Source organism: Octodon degus, unplaced genomic scaffold (assembly GCF_000260255.1).
Source record: "Octodon degus isolate 3935 unplaced genomic scaffold, OctDeg1.0 scaffold00049, whole genome shotgun sequence".
Taxonomy (NCBI): domain Eukaryota; kingdom Metazoa; phylum Chordata; class Mammalia; order Rodentia; family Octodontidae; genus Octodon; species Octodon degus.
Window position 1 is genome coordinate 3,899,120 of NW_004524625.1, and position 21,897 is coordinate 3,921,016.

The 21,897-nt window shown below is 38.4% G+C and overlaps 1 protein-coding gene and 1 pseudogene across 1 annotated transcript in view; both read right to left on the minus strand.

The window, feature by feature from the left end:
• The window catches only part of Rsf1 (remodeling and spacing factor 1), a 155,569-nt gene that overhangs the window by 63,846 nt on the left and 69,826 nt on the right, over window positions 1–21,897 (minus strand). Inside the window, exon 3 of the mRNA XM_004632530.1 lies at window positions 12,625–12,717. Coding sequence (XP_004632587.1) covers window positions 12,625–12,717 — 93 coding nt within the window. The remainder of the gene's footprint in view (window positions 1–12,624; window positions 12,718–21,897) is intronic.
• Window positions 20,987–21,313, minus strand: LOC101567874 (annotated as a pseudogene).

The following is a 21,897-nucleotide window of genomic DNA, read 5'->3' on the forward strand; positions in this document are numbered from 1 at the left end:
TATGGACTGAAACCTCCAGTAACTGTGAGCTAAATAAACCTTTCCTTCCTTCATTTTGAGTGTTGGGTATTTGTCCCAGCAATGAGAGAACAGTAACTAAGAAATCAGGAAACAGACACTTAAGACTGATTTTACACTGTAATTAAAGCTGCAATGAGCATGCAAGAGGGAATGCAGGTGTATCTGCCGATCCAATTTCCTTTCAGGTGGATATGTACCCGGTATTGACACTAATGAACCACCTGGAGGTTCCACTTTTAATTTTTGTGGAAGTGCAATGCTGTTTTCCATAATGGTTGTACTAACTTAATTTTCACTAACACTGTATAAAGGACATTATTTCAACCAGCACTTCTGTCTTTTGGGTAATAGCCATCCTAACAGACTTGAAGTGACATTTCATTGTGGTTTAAATTTGCATTTTTTAATGGTGAGTGACATGGAGCATTTCAGAATATACTTATTGGCCTTTTTTTTAGGTCTTCTTTTGAGAAAGCATCTGCATACAGTGGGAACAGGATGCCAATGTGACCTTGAAATTTTGTGTAACTCAGGCTGAACCTGGCCTCTGAGCCTGGGAGGAAGGTCTGTGCTTCCTGGGTCCAGCACCAAAAGAAGACTCGCTCCAGCTACTTTCCACCCACCGGCTATCTTTAGCACTCCCTTCCTCATTCACCCTGGGAACAGGACAATGTAGAGACTGCTTTGGAGCCAAGGGGCTGCTTTAGGGACTCTTGTTCCAACAAGGAGCCGTTCCATACAGTGGCATCCCCAGTACCACCTGGTCCACGATTACAGCAGAAGGTGCTGTGCAGATGTTACTCACTAACTGGTTGCTGTCGAAGGCCACTCTTAAAGCAGTATTGTGCTTTGTCCTTGTGTGTTCCAAATGTCGCTGATTCTGTCAGATCCAACGTGGTTCTTGAGTGGAAAGTTTTTATTTTCACTTTACAGTTGTACCTTGATTTTGTTTGCAAACAGTTTGATTCACAAACAAAAACAATGTAAAATTTTGTTTTTGTTTGTAAACTCTGCATAGAGTGACAAACATGACCACAGCCAATTTTCCACATAATCACAAATGTGGCCACCTTTGCCAAAATGGGGAACAACTGAGAACAGCTGCTCAGCTGAAGAGTCTGTGTACACTAATATGTTCTTGTCAGCCTGACAGGTTCTCCATTGTCTACTGTTCATTTCAAGCTCTTCAAGGAATGATGCACCAGAATCCGAATGCTGTACAACACACACGCAAATCACCTTCTACTCCTTTTATGTAAGTGCTAATATGTTTTGGCTGATTAGCTTACAATTGAGGACTCACAGAATTTAAGATAACCTTTAAAGATATAAGTATTTATCAATCACTTAGCCAGAAATTGCTGAATGCATTTTGAGTTTCTCTTCCCCCATGATACCAGTACCGTTTAACTGTAGTCAGTACTGGCTAGAGTTTTATTTTCACAGTTTGCATTGGTGGGATATTCACGATTTAAATGCCAGGTCCTGAAAGGGGCTAAATCTACTTTGAAATGAACCTACAATTTGTATTTGAAAGCCTTCCTTGTAGTTTTAATGATTTTCTTTAACTAGATTTTTTTCAGAAATATTACTTAAGGAATTTTAATAAGTTTGTATTAATGCAAAAATAAGGACAGAAGTACAGTGAGTACACTAATAATAGCTTAAAGTTTGGAATAAAAAAAGCATCTTTATAATTACTGTTAGTGAAGATACCATCAACCTATTTGCTAGACTTAAAATTAAATACATTTTGTCTTTTTTGACACTACTCAGAAGAATGTTTAAGCTATGTATGTGACAAGTTAATCCTTGTTTTCTGATGAAAGCACTTTTACATCTTATTCCATGTCCCCAAAACAGATGTTTATCATGAAAGAAATTTAAGGTTGTTAACCTTGTTTTTCAGAAAAGCTACTGTTAACTCACTGTAAATGTGAAATGCTGGGCTGGAGGTATCGCTGAGTGACAGAGCACTTGCCTAGTTGGTCCTCAGCACCACAGAGAGACAAACCTGAAATCCCCCTGCCTCCCACCCCCAGGTTCCAGTCATAATCAAAACTTGTAGAAATAGATTGTTCACTTGAGGTGCAAAAAAAACTGTTTTTGACTTCACTTTGAATTTATTTAACAATTAGAAAGAAATGCAGTAATTGAATACAATTTCATCTACCATAGCAAAGAAAATAACTTACACCTTCATTATCAGGACAGGCCTACAATGAATAAGTACAGTTCACAGAATTTTTTAAATGGAATTAAAATGGAAGTGATAGACATCCTTTGGGAATTAGCATTGGGAAGTAAATCTAAAAATATTCCTAGAAAAAAAAAAAAGAAAATGAAACCCCCCCAAAAATAAATAAATAAAAATATTCCTAGCAATACTTCATATTAATACTCGAAAACTTTTACAAATAAAATCTGTAAAATTACCTATCTTTAAAAAATGACATAAAAAAAGACCACTTGGTTATGTGGCAGCTGTTACTTGCATAGCAAAATTTCTTCAATTAGCAACAGAGGCATTTTACAGACTGAGAAATCTTGGACCAATGGATAATACTCTGATTGCATTAACACATTTTAGTGGTGTTAAATACTATATGACTCTCAATCTGATATTCTACAATCTGTAATAGACATGCTGTTTCTTGTTTTACTTCTGCCTCAAAATTTAGGTTTTTAAAATATATTTTTGCCCTGAATTAAGTGTTAATTTGATGAAAACTCTGCTTTTAAAATAATCACTTACTGGGTTCTAATAAATTAAAAATTAAACTTCAAAATTGTGAACAAACTAAGTTCATGAACCCAAGTACCAGGGGATCTCCTAACTGGCAGCCAGCCAACCACTCTCGAGCGCGGTCTGCTGGGTCCCCTGGCTCCTCAGTGATGTGTTCCATCTCTTCTCTGTCCCTTATCGCTGTTTCCTCCTCCTCTGTCAGGTCCCTCCATGTTCCCAAGCAGCCCCTTCTTACTTTGAATCCTCTCTATGCTACTGTTACGCTACTGTTTTTAGAACTCTGGAGACTTAGTCCCAGAGGAGACACACTGCTGACGCTCACAGCTTGGCCATCTTTTTCCTCTCCCTGTCAAATACTTTTTCTGTGTATAATGATATGGTCATATGCATTTTGTACTTCACTCTTCAATGTGGTCTATCACATTTACTGGAATGTTGAATGATGCTTACAACCCCAGATCCCAGGATAAATTGCACTTGATCATGGTAAAGGATTTTTTTAAAAATATATTTGGTACAAAAAGATAGATAGATAGATAGATAGATAGATAGATAGATAGATAGATAGATAATTTGGTACAGGTTCTCACTACACAGCTTGGACCCAGTAGTGATCCTCCCGTTTTCAACCTCCCCAGCGCTGGGACTACAGGCATGCACCATCACACTGGAACTCAGTGGCTGGCTCAGCATACCTGCGGGCAGGGCTAGTGAGGCATATGGTGATGGGGATAGAACCCTGGTCCCTGCACTTGCCTAAGCAGGCGCTTGGTCCGCTGAGCTATCTTATTGGTCTGGATCCTTCTAATATTTTGTTCAATTCAGTTTGCTAGTATACTGTTTATATCAATGTACTACATGTATACTGGTCTTTAATTTTATTTTCTTTTAAAGGTCTTTCTCTAGTTTTGGTAACATGGTATGTATATTATCCCTGAGGAAAAAACAAGAGCATTTAGCAAGATGTCCCTGAGATGCTCTTTCGCATTCCCAAGATTTGTCAATTAAAGGGACTCTCCATAAAGAGAGTTCCAAACCAGCCACCTGAATCTAAGAGCATACGGAACCAAACAACCCAGAGTTCCTGACAAAGTCACTCTTCTGCACACAAGCTAAAGTCACCTCTCTCTCTGTGGTACATGGAGTGCACAACAAGGAACTACAGAGAGAGTAAGTGATACTAGTAAAGGCAGGGGGCATAGACCTGGAAAGCTGTCTGCTAAGAACTTATCCAGACCACGACAACTGGATCTCCAGAGAGGAGGTGTGCTATGCAACCCTTGGGGAACTTGCTGCACACCCCTACAGCTGAGCATGCCCCCTTGACAATTTCTGAGCACCACTCTTATAAGGTATGTTCCTCTTGTGGGCCCTCCCAGTAGCAGCTCTTCCTCATTAGTTAAGTATCTGTTAATACTTTCTTTCTGTAAGACAGTCTTAATAAGCCTTGTCACAACCAGCTCTGGGTCGCTGAGTAAAAACCCTACTGCACTGGCCTAGCCTAGCTGGGCTGTGAACAAGACAGTCCTGCTACTCTCATAAAATTAGCTTCAGAGTATCCTCCTCTGCAGTTACTTGGAAGATTTTGACAACTGTTATTTATTCCTTAAATGTTTTTTTACAGTTTGTCTGTGAAGCTATCAAGGTCTGGGCTTTGGGGGGGGGGCTGAGGGGAGGGTCATTAGTGATTTAATCTCCATAATCATTCCTGTCTGTTCAGACATTCTATTTCATCATAAATCAAACTTGGTAGACTCCATTTTTCTAAGAAGTTAAGTCATTTAATTTAGGTTGTACTGTTGGAATATTCTTGGTCACAGAGATCTTTTAGGATGGTTCTGATTTTTGTGACATCAGTTGTAATGTCATTTTTTTTTCCTTTACTTATTTGAGCCCCTTTTATTTTTATAACTGAGCAATAAATTTCTGAATTTTGTTTATCTTTCCTAAACAACTCATTTTAAAAACTGTAGGATTATACAACAATTTGAAACGATTAACATTTTGGAAACAAAATGTGTGCAGATGTGTGTGTTTTGGGAGTGGCGGAGAGGGTTAAGGGAGTCAGTGGACAACACAAGCTTCTATACTTTTGGGATTCTGTACCTGTTTCTTCTCGTGTGCTTTGTTTTGTTTTTTGCAGTACATGCTTACAGCATATAACTATATTCCATGGAAGGATGGATTATGTATATAACACATTCTGATTCTTTTTCCAGACCCTCCCTATCCCCTACTTCCACCCTCTCCATCTTGTGGTCTTCTTCCCATTAAAAATATACCTATCTGCTAACCTTCTATAATCAATGGTTGACTATTTATATTTGGGTTTCTCATATAACAGATCCCATGAGAGTGCCAGTGAGATAACTCAGTGAACTAAGCGTGTGCTTAGGCAAATGCAGGGACCAGGTTTGATCTCAGGAATAATCCACCAAGCCAGCCACCAAGACCGTACAATGCCTATAATCCCAGTACTGGGGAGGCTGAAAACAGGAGGATCACTATAAGTCCGAGCTGTGTAGTGAGACCCTATACCGAATGAATGAATGAATGAATGAATGAATGAAAGGTCATGAGGTATTTAACTTTGTGCCTTTACTTTTTCCACTATTATGGTCTCAAGGTGAATCTATTTTCTTGATAATGACTCGTTTTTCCTTCTTTATCCTAGAGTAGTACTCAATTGTACATAAATATGACAGATTCTTTATCTAGTCATCTTTGATGGATATGTAGGCTGCTTCCTAGATTCTGTTATTTTGAATTATGCTACTATAAACATGAGTATGTGGGCCAGGGATACAGCTCAGCGGCATGAGCACTTACCTGGCAAGCACAAGGTTCCGAGTTCAACGCCAATACCGCCAAAAAAAAAAAAAAAAAAAAGCACATGCATATATTACTATAGTATGAAAAGTATTTAACTATTCTACCTAGAAGAGGAATACTTGATTCAAATGGAATTTCTCATTTTAGTTTTTTGAGGAAGCTCCATAATAGCTACACTAGTTTACATGCCACTAAAAATGTATGAAAGTCCTTTCTCCCCCTGCAATCTCACCAAAATTTCTCATTATTCATTTTCTTGAAGACGGCCTTTCTTTCTGGAGTAAGATAGAATCTTACTGTTTTAATTTGCATTTCTTGAACTGTCAGCAATGTTGAACATTTTTTCATTTATTTATTGGTCATTTATACTTCTTCAGTGAACTCTCTATTCCTTGCAGTTGCTCATTTCTTTGAGGAGTCTTTTAATTTGTAGGGAAGGTCTAATTTTTGAGATCTCTATATATTGTAGATATTTGACCTCTGGTCTCACATAACTGGCAAAGCTTTTCTCTTCTTCTGTAGGCTGTCTCTTCTCTCTCATTTTCTTTGTTCAGCAGAAGCTCTTTTATTTTGATATGATCCCATTGATTCTTTTTTCTTGTGCATCTGGGGTTCAGTTTAGGAAGTTTTTACCTATATGCCTATGTCTTTAAAGGTTTTACATATTTTATCTTCAAGTAGATTAAGTGGACATTTAGAAACTGATCCATTTTTATTTTAGTTCAGTATATGGTGACATACGGGTCTATAGTCCATCATCTGCACATGGACAGCGAGTATTCCCAATACCATTTCATTACTACTTACCAGATTGATGATTTAAATACATGATGACCTATAACTGCATTATTTTTTGTTAACTTTTGAAAGATTATTAACAGGAAATACAAAAATGACAGTTTTATTAAATGATTTCAACTGGCTGAAATGACATGTGCCTACAGGTACCCTGGACAGTATGCACTGCTTGGGGCCGGGGAGATGGCTCAGTAGAATAAGCGCTTCCCTGGCAAGCACCAAGAGCCTGAGTTCAATCCCCAGTTCTACAAAAAAAAAAAAAAAAAAAGACAGTATGTACTGCTATGTGGCTGAAAAGGCTACCTTTCCTTTTCATTCAGTGTATGTCTTGGGATGCTTTGTAAAATACCAGATGGTTAGGTGTGCCTGGGTCATTTCTGCAGCCTCTAGTCTGTCTCACCGATCCACATGCCTGTTTTTGTGTCAGTGCCTTGCTGATTTAATTACTGGAAGCTTCTAATATACCTTGAAGTCCCCTGCTTTGCTGCAGTGACTCAGGATTGCTTTTAGTATTCTGGGCATCTTCTGGTTCCATATGTATTTTCAGCCTGTTTTCTCTAGTTTGGGGAGGAATGTTGTTAGTATTTTGATTGGAATTATAATAAATCTATATACTAGCACTGGACTTATGGACACTTGGACTGTGCAGGTTCTGTCTACCCAGGAGAGGGGCTACCTTCCCATTTTCAGATGTCTTCTTAGATCTCCTTTTTCAGAGTATAGCAGGTTTTTTATTACAGAGGTCTTTTGCTTCCTTGGATAGTTAGGTTAATTATATGTACTTTTCTTGGTGTTACAATGAATGGTATTATTTTCCTGATTTTTCAATGAGTTCATTATTAGTGTACAGGAATCATATTGATTTGTGTGTTGATTTTCAAATCCTGCCATACAACTAAATTTGGTTATTCTAAGACACTTCCAGTGCATTTTTTTCATATTCTATGTAGAGGATCACATGTCATCTACAAATGATAATCTCTTCCTCCTTTTTACATATAACCTGTTTATTTCTTGCTCTAGCCTAAGTTAATGTTTCCATTGTACATGAGTGTTGATAATGTCTTTATCAGAGCATAAATATTAAAGAAAAAGCTTTGTTTTCCCCCAATTAATATGATGATAGCAGCACTGGGGAGATAGCTCAGCAGTTTAAGCACCTGCCTGGCAAGCACAAGGACATGGGTTCAATCACCAGTACTGCATGCTGTGCCAGCCCCAGAACCTTGAGTGCATGAAGCCAGGCACTGAGGAGGCTGAGACAGGAGGATCACTACAAGTCCAAGCTGTATAGAAAGACCCTGTACCAAACACATAAATAAATGAAAGACTTTTTAAAATAGTATTTAAAAAATACGATGATAGCAGTAGACTGCCGTGATTTATCACGTTGAGATCAGATCATTCTACACCTACTTTTTTCAGGGTTTTTATCATGAATGAATAGCTGTTGGATTTTATCAAAAGTTTCATCTGCATCTATTGCAATGTTTGCCAATTTTGTCCTTGCTTTTTTTTTTTTTTTTCGGAACCAGGGATTTGAACTCAGACCTTTGTGCTTGCCAGGCAAGCACTTATTCTACTGAGCCATCTCCCTGGCCCCTTTTTTAAATTTTTTTTTTTTTTTTTTGAGAACCGGGGATTGAACTCAGGCCCTTGCGCTTGCCAGGGAAGCACTTATTCCACTGAGCCATCTCCCCCTATCCTTGCTTTTAGAGTGTTATCTTGTTTGACAAACTTAATTTGTTTTATGATTTGAGGGAAGACGGTTGCAGTTTTGTCACCCAACATGGATTTTGTGATTGAAAGCAAAATTTTGTCAAATGTTGTACTTCAGAACAGAATTATTTGTAAACAGGATTCATGAATGAAGGCATTACTGTATTTATGTGCTACAGTACATGTACTGATCTGCACATATTTAACCATCTTTGTGTCCCTGCGACGAAGTCTACTTAGTCATGATGTACAATCTCTGATTTATGCAGTTTGCCTCTCTCTTGTTGAGGATATGTGCTTCCATATGCTTTAAATAATGAGGCCTGTACACCTTTTTTTAAAAAAATGACTGGCTCCTTGTAGATATGAATTACAACAATCCTATTTTCCAGGAATGACCATGGGAGTACTCTTTCCCTTGCAATTTCTTTCTTTTTCTTTTTTTTTTTTTTTTGTACTTTAGGAAAAGGTCTACAGGGTATTCAGGGTCTCACTAGTAGATCAGACTCATAGTGATCTGCCTGTTTACAGCCTCCCAAGAGCTGGGATTACAGGCATGCGCCACCACACCCAGTCTCAATTGGTGGTCTCAGTGAGCCCCGGGAGTGGGGCCAGCAGGGCACAGGCGCTTTAATCTGCTAAGCTATTTGGCTGGCCCTCCCCTGCAATTTCACTGAAGTGTTGGAAGAGTATTGGTGTTACATCTTAAGTTCTTATAGAATGTAATAGTGAGTCCACTGAGTCCTAGAATTTTCTTAGTGGGTAGATTCTTTTTTTTGTTGTTGTTGTTGTGGAACCAGAGATTGAACTCAGGACCTTGCACTTGCCAGGGAAGCGCTTATTCTACTGAGCCATCTCCCCACCCCCAGGTAGATTCTTTATTACAGTTTTAATTTCATTATCTGTTACTAGGCTACTAGGAGTTTTATCTTTTGCCTCTGTTTTTATAATTTACATCTACTTAGGAATCTATCCACTTCTGGATCTTCAAATTAATTGAAGAACAGCTAACTGCTAATAATCTGGATTATGGCAATGTACAATGCAACTTTGCCTTTTTTGTGTCTGTTTACATTAATTTGAGTCTTTTCCTTCTCTTGAGGGTTTGTCTATTTTGTTTTTTCTTTCAAAAAGACAGCTATTCCATTCACTGACGTCCTTTATTTTTAATCTCAATTTAACTGCTGATCTGAATTTGAATTGTTCTGTATTTCAGAACACTGTACATTTGAAGGTAACTGTGACTTTCAAGACCCTCAGGTGCATCTTTAGATTTTTTATTCAGGCTCACTTTATTTTTCTGATGTGGGCATTCATAACTAGAAACTTCCCTCTTAGAACTTCGTTTGTTGTTTTCTGATGGTATCAGTATGTTGTACTGATATTGTCTGCTTTTAGTACCTGTCTGATTTCTTTCTTAATTTTTTCTGAGCAATTGATTAGTGAAGTTATTATTTAATTTAATTTCCTTGTTATTTAATTTATTATTTAATTTCCTTGCATCTGTATACTGTGTTATCAATTTTGCCACTGATTTCTAGTTTCACTGAGCTATCATCTGATGAGTAGAATTTTAAGTCTTTTGCATTTATTTACCATGCTTTAGGAGGTAGTCTATAGGCTATTTTGGAAAAAGCTACATGTGCTACTAAGAATGTTTATTTTGTTACTGAGTGTAACACTCTGAAGATACTATTAAGTCCACCTGATCAAACGTTTGGTTCAACTCCAGTATTCTGTTGATTTGTGACAGAGTACTGAAGTCCCCCACTATACTTGTGCTGATGTTTGTCTTATCTTTTATGTCCAGCTGGGTGTGCTGGTATTCACTGCACACATATTTATACTTGTTATATTGAGTTGAATAGCTATCTTAACCAATAGGTAGTAAACTTCGGTGTTTCCTCTGATCAGTTGTGGGCTGAAGTCCACATGACCTGAAAACAGGACTCCTGCTTGTTTTGGGGTTCCTGTTGCATGTAGTATTTTTTCCATGCTCTGATTTTTAGTCTATGAGTTTATTTCATGGGTTGAATGTGGTTCTTTGATGATAGCATACCACTTGGTTCTGTTTCTTGATCCATTCTGCCTATCGGCGTCTTTTGTTTTGGGAATTGAGACCATTTAGAGTTATTATTGGCTTATTATTTTATTGTATTATTTTCCTATTGCTGATATCCCCCCTACCCCACCTTGCTTTTTCTTTCTTGGTTAAGTGCTCACCCTGTCTGGTGTGTGTTCCTTCTCTTCATCTTCTGACCCTGTTGGCTTCATTCTCTCTTTCTAGGACATGCCTGAGAATGCATTTTAGACTGCTGGACTGCTTGTCAAGAATCTCTTAAGACGTTCTTCGTCATGGAAAAACCTCATTTTTCCACCAATCTTCACACAGTCTTATAGGACATAAGACTGGATGATTAGATGTTTCATTTTAGGACTTGAATCACTTGATTCCAAGCTCTTTTGTCCTGCTAAATTTATGGTGAAAAGTGTCCTATAACTCTAATGGGTTGGCCTTTACAGTAAGTCCCTGACTTCACCAACATCAAACATTCGAGTCATGAACTTTCAGACACAAATCATGGAAGCAGCTCATTCATCTGCCAGACATTACCACAGCTGTACTGTTGTGTACTTACTGTACACTTTAAGGTAACTGTGAAAGTAAAGTTTATTTACATTATTTTTAGGGTTTTTTTTTTTTACTTTACATTCTATATTTGTGTCACAGTTGTGTAAGACTCATTTTGTCAGACTAATGAACAACTTAGAAAGGTCCTCTCAGAAAAGAGCTCTTCATAAGCTAGGGACATACTGCGTAAGTGATTCACTACTTTTCCTTGATACTTACTAAGATTCTATCCTTGGGGTAGACTTTTTGGATTTTAACTATGATGTGCTGAGAGGTTCTTTTCTGATTGTGTCTATTTGGGATTCTATATGCATCACTTACCTGAATGTTAAATTCTTTCTCCATATGTGGTAAAGTTTTCTGCTATTATCTTAAGCGCTTGCCTGGCAAGCACAAGGGCCTCAGTTCAATCCCCGGTTCCGCAAAAAAACAAAACAAAACAACAAAAAAAATTTCTTTGTATCATCTAGCATCTGCTGCACCCGTTTTTCATGTTCTACTATTGTTTTTAAGGTATCTTTCAACAACACGTCACCAACATTAGTCTTAGCTTCTAGTCCTGACATCCTGTCCTTGCCTTCTTCACTTCTGCCACCCACACTTTCAAAATCATGTTTATCTCCTGAATTTGTTTGGTACTTTTTCATGGTTTCGAATTTTTTGCTAAAATGGTCATTCATATTTTGTATCCTCTAGCTCATTTAGCATTTTATCGGTGGCTTCTATAAACTTCCTGATCGATTTCCTTATTAAATTCATTAATGTATCTAGTTAAATCTTCTCTAAGCTCACCAGGTAGTTTATCTTTATTAATCTCCTCTTGAATCATTTGAAAAGTTCAGCCATGTGACTTTTTATGTCTTCCCTTTCCATGTGCCATGGATGAACTTTGGGAAGTGCACAATGTTTGTTGGCATTTTATTGCCTCCTCTCTTCATATTTGTTTGTTTTTCTCTGGAATTTGTGGATTGATCATAGTGAAAGGTCTTGGTTGCTAGTATAAAGACCTTTTTAGTTAATGTCTGGTTTTCAGCAATGGAGTCTGGGCAGGGCTAACTTGGTCATTCCCCAAATCCAGCTTCCTCTTAATTTAGGAGAGGAGATTGAATGTAGTAACATTTGTAAGATTTTTAGGGGTCTTTGAACAAGCCTACTTAGGAAGAATGGTAAGTTTTATTTTTTATTTGTTTTTGTATGGGACAGACTCTCACAGTGGAGTTCAGGCTGACTGAACTCAATACTTCACATATCCCAAGATGGCCTTGAAGTCTCAGTGACCCTTCCACCTCAGCCTCCCAAGGCTGAGGCACGCACCACCACACCTGGCTAACATTTGTAAATTTTAAAAGTACTGAAGACCTCATTAATTTTTTCACCAAGTTGTTTTCTTTCTCTGTATTATGCTGACTATATCACTACTAATTGGAAAGTAAACAGGGAAAAAGAGAACCTCAAACCTGAAAATAAACCTACATTGAGATGACCTATTTTAATGAAGTACTTTTCATTATGCAAGTATGCAATTGTGTACACTTAGTCATCTGGAAAATAATATCAAATTACTAATAATTCAGAAAGTCAGTACAAGGTTGCCATAGTTCCTAACAGTAACAGTGAGAACTGAAAAAAAAAAAAAAAAAATCATAATTGAATGCAATTACTTGTCCATTCTCTTACTACCCCTTTAAATAAAATTTAAGCTTTAAAGATAATTTTTAGAAAGTACAGACTGTTTCTGTGATGGAAAAATAAAAGAAAAAACACTATCCTCGTCTCATAATAAAAATATCTACTTTACATTTATTTTCTAATGTGATCAGGAATCAAAAGTAAAATTTTAAAGTAAAATAATTGCAAGAGACGACACATTCATTACCTTTAGGAGGGCTAGTTTGCACTCAACACTCATTTCAAGATAGCCCTTCTTCTCCATCTCCCAGGCCCAGGTGCTATTAAACTCTTGGCATATCTGTTAGAGAAAATTAATATCTTAATGTATGAAAGCAGTTTTGGTGGACAATGGCAATCCTTTATATTATGCTGGGTAGTCTTGTTAGTATACACATATAAAAGGAACAGTTTACCCTAAATCCAATCTAACTCCACCCTGAAAGCTACACTACTTACACCCATCAGAAATGCTTACTATTGTCTGATAACACTTTAAGGTAAGACAAACTCTATAATACTGTCTTCTGCTCACAACTTATATAAGCTTTGTGAACACATTTTTCCATACGGTAATAGTAATTACTTGACCCTATCTCTCCAAATGGCTAACATTCCTTGTGGACAATGACTAGTTTGTTCATCTTTATGCTTGTGCTTGAAACAGAAGTACTTTCAAAAGTATGCCAACTTGTATGGGGGAGGGGGAGAACAGTGCTGAAGATCAAATCTAGGCCAGCACTGTGCCACTGATCTACATCATCTGCAATCCATACAACATACTAAAGTCCTGCTCTTTATGAGTACAGTAAAATTTCATTGCTGAGCACTTGATAGCTTAGTTAACATGCTTTAATATAAATCTCTCAGAATTCTCTCCCTACCTAAGCATTTCAGCTAAATCAGAGACACTGTAATAAAGTGAAGAAATAAAACAGTAAATAAATGCTATACTCAAAAGTGAGTGTAAGGGTAGGGCGTGGTAGCTCACACCTACAATCCAAGCACAAGGAAAGCTGAGGCAGGAGGATCCCCATAAATGCAAAGCCAGCCTAGGCTACACAGTGAATTCAAGGCAATCTGAACTACAGAGACCCTGTTTTTTAAAAAAAGTATAAAACAGTAGTTTACCGATCTTAGAAGCTGTCAAGTAAGAATGATCAAAGACAAATGAACAGAAGTGATAGGGCAAGGGCAAGTTAGGCAGGTAGGGCATAGGTCCCTACAGTCACCCTAAAGTAAACTTAAGCTCAGGGCTTAAGTGAGTAAGTATACCACAGGGCCTGAATAATTAAGTTAAAGAAACTATCAGGACCTCACAAGGCAGGACAAAAAAACAGGTCCTTAACCTAATGAGAGGGACCTTGAAGGAAGTAGAAATGCAAACAAAGCATTCCAGACAACAAAGGCCTACCAGCACCCAGAAGCATCCTTAACAAGCACAGTTTTTCCACTTATGAACCCTCACCCCCACCCAAACAAGCAGGGGGCTCCTTTATTTTTTCTAAGAAACACACATTTGGCCATTCTCTACTGAATGCTGCTTTGTATTCTTTTATCTTTGCCCCAGAACAAGAACCCAAGAGCTAACGGGAGCTAGATACACAAAGATGCCAGAAATTTCATGTTCCTTTTGTAAGTCACGGAGCGAAGAGAAAAATAAGGGGGAGATAAACAAGTTCAGAGATTATGTTGAAACAGGAACTGGCTAGCAAGGCAGGCAGGTGAAAAAAGGAGCAGGAAAGAAGAGATACTGAGACGACCAACCTGAACCAGGGGTACCCTTCTCCTGACCCACCCGAGTATCACTACTAACATCTTTTTACAATTGGTACCAAAAAATGAAACAACAAATGATCAAATCATAGGTTGATATTAGGACAGAAAAAAAAAAAAAAAAAAAACCACAAGACAAGTGATATAGCTAAATACTATACAATGGAGGCTCTTCAAAGGCTCGAAGAAACAATGAATTCCCCATTCCACAGAGAGCCACCATACCTACTCTCCTATACATTACTGTAGTTTGAACAAAGAGAAAAGAGACATACAAAGTGAGAGGACATTTTAAGACCATTACCGTATACAATTTTGCCCTAAGAAACCATATCAAATACTATCTGAGGAGATATTTCACCCCAATGAGAAAATAATGAATATTGGTGATGACAGTAGAAAATCTGAAAAACTCATAGACTTCCAGGGGAAAAGGTAAAATACTGAAAAGTGTTCCAACATGAACTCTTTAAGTTCCTACTATTCCTAAACAATTCAGCAATTTCACCTTAGGTTTTACACATGAAAAATGAAAACATAAAAATAGTAACAGTATTATTCACCATAAGCAAAAGATGGTATATGAGTACCCTGGACCAGACACCAATAAACTTTTTCTTGCGAGGGCCAACATTAAATATTTAGAATATTAAGAGCCACTTGCTGCTCTGCTAGAACTACTGAACCTGGCACTGTAACATGAAAGCACCTATCTGTAAACAAATAAATAGACTTCTGATGTGTACCAACACAAACTAGAGAGAGACAGAAACAGAGAGAGACAGAGACAGAGACAGAGACAGAGACAGAGACACAGACAGACAGATAGACAGACATGAACAGAAGGGCAGGTGGGCAAGATCCGGGCCTGGACCTGTAACCTGTGCACTGGAGAAGCTAAGGCAGGAAGATAGACAAAAGTTTGAGGGCCACTGGCCTGAACTACAAAGTGAGAGACTCTATCACAAAAAAACAAAAATGAAACAGGCAGGTTGCTCAATGTGGCTGTAGTCTAACAACTCCTGCTCTACAATATCAATATATACTGCCCACTTTTGGTGATTTAGATAGAAAAATAATATTTAGTATGTGAATAATTTTATAATACCCCCTACCCCTTTGGTACCAGGAATTAAACTTAGGGCCTTGAGCTTGCCAGGCAGACACTGTGCCACTGAGCTATATCCCCGGACCAAGAGGCCCTTTTTAAACAACCTTTAAACAGCCTTTCTTGTTGCTATGAGAGCTTTGCTGTTTTTCAAGTTTTAGAATCAGAAAGATGGGGACTGCTAACTTGGCTCTGTTATCTCTTTTCCAAAATTATTTAGTAATAACCATTCATTCAAAAATTATCAAGTACCTACAGACTAAGCACTGTGTCAGGCATGATAATATTAGAGCTCAGTAAACATTTTCTGAAAGGGCAAAGAGTGTCATCTGATGAAATCAAAGATATTATTTCTCTCCTTATATAAGGAGAGAAAACATATTTCCCTAACTGGTGTTTTGTATATCTGTTTTTGTGTCTGTTTTGTTTTGAGATAGGACCTTACTATGCCTGCCATGCTGGCTCAAACCAGTTCCTCCTGCTTTAGCCTCCTAAGGTTTGAGATTACTGGTTTTTAAATTTTATTTTGTTTGTAGACATTTGCATCAAGTGGCCCAAGTGGGTCAGGGCTCAAGCAATCCTTCTTCAGCCTTCAAGTAGCTAGAACAATAGGAATATGTGACCATATCCAGTGTTCCACACTTTCACTACCAAGGAAATTTAAATTGTGATAACAACATACCATATTATATATACAAGTTGTTCAACATAGTGTGTATATAATATTTCATATAATATTGAGTACAGTCTTGGTACTACAAGTGCTAATAACAGAATGGATTTTGTTTGGGGTGTACATAACAGCTCATTAATTAGAATTCAATGAGCCCTGTTAATAAAGAGACTATAAATGAGCATCTGCTGTTGGCAATCACTTTATTAACATCATTAAAATTTTTTTTCTTTTTTTTTTTGTACCAGGAATCAAACTCAAGATCTTGCTTGCCCTTTCCAGATAGGAACTGTAGTGCTGAGCTATATACCCAGCCCATAAAAATAGTCGTGTCTATAAGCTTTATAAAATAGGTGGCAGGTCATTAATTTGAGGACCTCTGATGCATATAATGCCAAAAAAGACAGAGAAGATCCAGCTCTCATAAAGTTTTGTAAAGGAAGAGGAATTTCTAAGTAGGCAGTCAGTTTTCTACCTGCAAAACGATGCTATCAACACAAGGCTCGGCCCTGCAAGGCTTGGGGAACTGGACAGGTGGCACTTCAGCCTCCACCTCCCCAAAAAGTACTCCCCGCATATCCATGAGTGGTGAGTGGCACAACACAGCCTGGATTCTCTGTCGAAAGACCCTTCCGTGCTGAGCGTTCCTGTCCTATTAAGTCACCTATTTTACCCTCATAATTTAGTAACTTAGCCTCCAAGGAAACACATAGTTTTTATGGAACTAAGTTACCTGAATAGTGCCTTTTATATGCTTAACAATTAGGTAACAATAAAGCTTTCTTTTGTATCTGTATGTACAAAATAGTTGGGATAGATATACAGCTACCGTCTCTTAATTCAATGAGAAGAAAGATTTGTACTAATAGTGTCTGGATAGGATATCATGTAGGCATCTTATACTATGAATAATCACTACAAAGAGAACAATATGCAATTTATTAATTATTGAAACTGTCATACTAATCCATTTTGAAACTGTCTCATTGCTATTTGTTTCTCAATAAAATTAATAAAAAACCAATAAAGCTTCAATAGAATCTTTAGTATTACATTATCTTCAGTTGTGCATTACACCTTAGGTCAATATGTCGGGAACATTTTAGGTGTACTTCATATTATTCCATTTATTTTTACTATCTACAAATGATGACTGGTAGTTTCTCAGACAAGGTATTTCAGATTCAAATGATGTAAACTTTGCTGAGATCACGAGTGCTAAGGAGCCAGGAACAGAGCTCAGACTTTCTAAGACCCAAACTTTCTTTCCAGTTAACCAGTTCTAACCACTTGATCTGGTTCCAGTAAATAGTTTTTTTACTATCACATTTAATTTAAAGTGAATAATTAAATGTACTAATCTAAGAATTTCATGATTCTACTTCATTTTTATAGGAAAAGAATACACTTGATCAAAATAAAAGGAGACATTTATACAAGAAATCTTTATAAACTTCCAACCACTGGTTATTTTCCCGTCAGATCAGTGCCTTATTAATAATAAATCTATATTCATTTGCTATTGCTACATTTTAAATTATAAATATAGTTACTTAAAATGACACCAGTTTAAGATGGGCACAGTGCACCTGTAGTCTCAGCTCCTTGGGAGGTGAGAAGATGGCTTGAGGTTAGGAGTTCAAGGCCAGACTGTACAACCCCACATCAAAACAAACAAAAGACCATGTTTTGATCTCGTAAGTTGTGTCAGCATCCAGGCCCCCTGAGTTCTTCTCCTGCAGTCTCAAACCTACCAAGTGATTGCCAAAAGCAGATATGGCACATACCTGTAATCCCAGCACTCAGGAGGCTGAGGCAGAAAGATCAACCTGAGTTTGAGGGCAGCCTGGGACACACAGTTCAAGGCCAGCAACACAATGAGATACTTTCTCAAACAAACAAATAGACTGGTATCGCTGTATTCCTTTCTAGAGGCTGTGGGCAAAAGGGCACTTCCACACTGCAGCTTCCTGGTAGAACCTAATTCCTTCACATATTTTCCAAGTAAACAGCAATGTCTCGCGAGCTTCAGGCATGACTTCTCTTTTCACCTGTCTGTTCTACTTTCAAGGAATCATGTTTTACACTGGGCCCAGAAAGATAATCCAAGATAATCATCCTATCATCTGATCAGTGAATTTGTAAACAATTACATTCACAAAGCCTATTTACCAAGTGTGCTCCTAAATTTTCTGGGACGATAATAAATACCTGAGAAAAATCTACATTTTGTGAAGGAAGAGGCTTTGGAGACCCCAGGTAACAGAGCGATGGCACCAACAGGCTCCCCAGCCTATGACAAGGCAGCACAGCAGGGAGGCTCATCTCACTGCCCTAAGAAAGGAAAAGAGCACCTGCTTTGCAAGGCCAGGGTTCGCCACATGCCTTGCAGGCCCCACCTCCAGGGCGCACTGAGCCAGTGACCAACTCTAGTGGCGCATGCCTGTAATCTCAGCACTGGGGAGGCTGAAAACAGGAGGATCATTACAAGTCTGATCTGCACAGTGAGACCCTGTACCAAATACACAAAAGAAAGGAAAAGGCAAGAAAAGAAGAAGATGACGACGACGAAGACGACAAGGAAGAGGAGGAGGAGGAGGAGAAGGAGGAGGAGAAGGAGGAGGAGGAGGAGGAGGAAGGGACTGCAGTGCCACTATTCTTTTAAGGTCATGTTCCTAATAAACTAAGGCTGTCCCAGTAGGCCTTGCCCAGTTTACAATAGTGCTGAAGACAAAGGCCTTGAGAGCCCGTGCAGATGCAGACTGCAGGACCACATACTGTATTCATGAATGAAACACCCAGGTGTGACATCTTCAACAGTCACATGTACTGACCACACAACTCACATACGCTGACCTAAATGCCCATTATAAGAATACTGGTCAGCCATCCCATCCCTGGGATGTAATACCCAGTGGGACACCACACTTTGAGAAGTTAATTTGGCTCCCAGTTTCAGAGCACTCAGTCTGTGACTGGCTGACTCAATGGCAGAAGTATCATGGTGGAAAGGCATGGCAAAGCAGAGCTGCTGAGCTCATGGGGCCAGAGAGGCCAGGGCCACATACAGAACCCATATTCAGGCCTCCAGATCCATCCAGACACATGGAAGCAAGTTTTGCTAACCCCCTGGGCATTTCTGAGCCGAGCAAGTTAACAACCTTACCTGTCACAGTGAGTGACCACTCCTAAATACTGCTGCGTTCTTTTACCCTGAACAAGTCCTGTATTACTGACTTGGGTCACTTAGTCACACTTTTTTAGCACTATTTTTCAAGAGGAAAAGAAGAGACCAATTCTTACTCTTTTATTGGTCCTAATTTTTAAAACAAACATTGAAGAGACTAGAACAATTTACGTACATTACATACTCCCAAATTATTTTACTCCTGATACCATATTATGGCAATTACATTCTTTCTGGTATTATATTTATTTGTGTACCTGGAGTTTTTTTCTTTACTGAAAAAACTGCAGACTCAAGAATAGCCACAGCCCAGTCAGGTGTGGTGGTACACACCAATAACCTCACCACTTGAGGGCTGAGGCTGGAGGGCTGCCATCAATTCATGGTGAACATGGGCTACCTTGAGTTCAAGGCCAGCCTCACCACATAGCAAGACCTTGTCTCAAAAAAAACTTTTAAAAGGAAGAGTATCAGTGTCTTGTTACACAACCTTGAACCCACATACTGCCTTATGAAATTCCTTACAGAGCAGGCCATCCAAACATGTTTGCTGACTGGGTAGATGAACATCTGTTACCTTTGGTAGTTATGGCTCCTTAACTAAATCACATGTGCGTTTGAATAATGTGTTTAAATGAATAATTTTTTAATGCCTTCCAGAGCTTCTAACAGGTTTTTCTGCTTTTACTTATAACACAGAAGAGCAAGCAAATGAAAATATAAAAGCACAACACAGAGGTTGGAAGCAAGGCAGCTGAGAGAGATGCAGTAAAAATCCAACTCCATGGATTATGTTTAGTAAACAAGTACTGAAAAGCATTCACTGCATGTAAATATGTATCTATTAGGTGGGATCTCAGCAAAGGCAACCTTGGTAGCACAGTGGGACAAAAAGAGTTTCTGAGGAACATGACTATAATGTAATAAAGTTGTGTTTTTATTTTTAAAATAAATGTTAGTCCAAAGTTGTCAAACAGACATTCTATAAGTTCTAATTGATTTTAAAGAATAATTTAAGCTGGGAATAGTGACACAGGCCTGTAATTCCAGTACTTTCGGAAGGCTGAGGTTAGGAAGATAGCAAACTTTGTCTTTTTGGTACAGGGTCTTTGCTATGCAGCTCAGACTCGTAGTGATCTTCCTGTGTTAGCCTCCCCAGCTCTGGGATTACAGGAATATGCCACCATACCTGGGCTCAGTGGTCAGCATGGTGTGCCTAGGGTTTTGGTGGCTGGCACAGCATGTGGTGCCAGGGATCAAACTCATGTCGTTGTGCTTGCCAGGTAGGTGCTTAGACTACTGAGCTCTTTCCCTAGCCCTGGAAGACAGCGAATTTAAAGTAAGAGCAAAGCCTACAAAGCTTAGTAAGTTACCTTGATTGTCTCTAACTCATAAATCAAAAAAACAAACAAATAACTTTAACCTGAGAAAAATTCACAGAAATTACTAGGGAAAAGGCAATATGGCACTAGGGGTTAGGGTTTGATCCCCGGCACCACAAGCCGTGCCGGCCCCACCCGCAGGGCACGCTGAGATGGTGATTGAGACTGGGCATGGTGGCACATGCCCGTAACCCCAGCCCTTGGGAGGCTGAAAACAGGAGGATCACTATGAGTCTGAGCTGCATAGTGAGACACTACAGACCCTACACTAAACACATAAAAGTAAGGCAATATGGATTTCTTTCTTTCTTTTTTGAATACAACAGGCATTTATTTAAGGTACGGTATCTGCAGACCATATAATTTTTGAACTGTGTTTCAGGGTGAACCAAGTTCATAAAAATATTTTGAAGATAGTTGTATCCACAGACTTCAACTATGTGATTACTTCCTTGTCCATTCTTCTCTTTCCCAAATAACCTCTTTGAGATATGGCTCAAGGTAGAATTTATCCTCCTCATATTTTGTCAACTGCTCTTCAGGCAAGATCTAATGCTTCATGCTCAGGTCCAGGGCTCTCTTCCTGCGAAACATCCTGTTATTATAAAGGTTTTCTGGAAGCCTTCTTACAGCTTTTTTTACATCTTCATCTTCATATACTGTATCATCTTGCATTAAGCCCAGCTTATTGAACCCTGCAGCATTGTAATACCACTTCTGAATACCTTCCAGCCGCCGGCCTGATGCTGCAACAGCCGGGTGGCCTGCCATCTTGACCCCAGAGCAATATGAATTTCTATAAATTTTATTTTTCAAAATGCCTTTATAATTATCATTATTATTTGGTAATTCCCAAAATTGAAAACTGAATGGAATGAAAACATGCCTCCCAATTTGAGATAAGGTTTCTCTATGCTGACCAGGGTGGCCTTGACTTCCTGGGCTAAAAAGTGAAATTTCTCCATTAGCTCCAAGAACACCAGGGACTACAGCTCTCCCAATACTCTCTTATGTTTTAATTGGAAGAAAAGTGTCAAGAAACAAAAATGTGACACGTACTTAGAATCAAAAATTTACAGCGGCATTAAAACTTCTGATTCTTAAATTCACCTTTAACCTAGAAACCCCCAGGAATCTTCATGCTAATGGTAATATATGAAACATTTATATCACTTAAAACACCATGAATTTAGATTAGTAAGAAACTCAGAAATAGAATCCAAAGAAAGTTTACCAGGGAAAGTCTCCATTTCACAAAATAAATGGGTTTCTAAAGGCTGCATGTAAATGTAATTTTAAGATATTCTCATATGGGAGAAGCTATGTAATTTATGAAGGTACTAATTGTCAACATC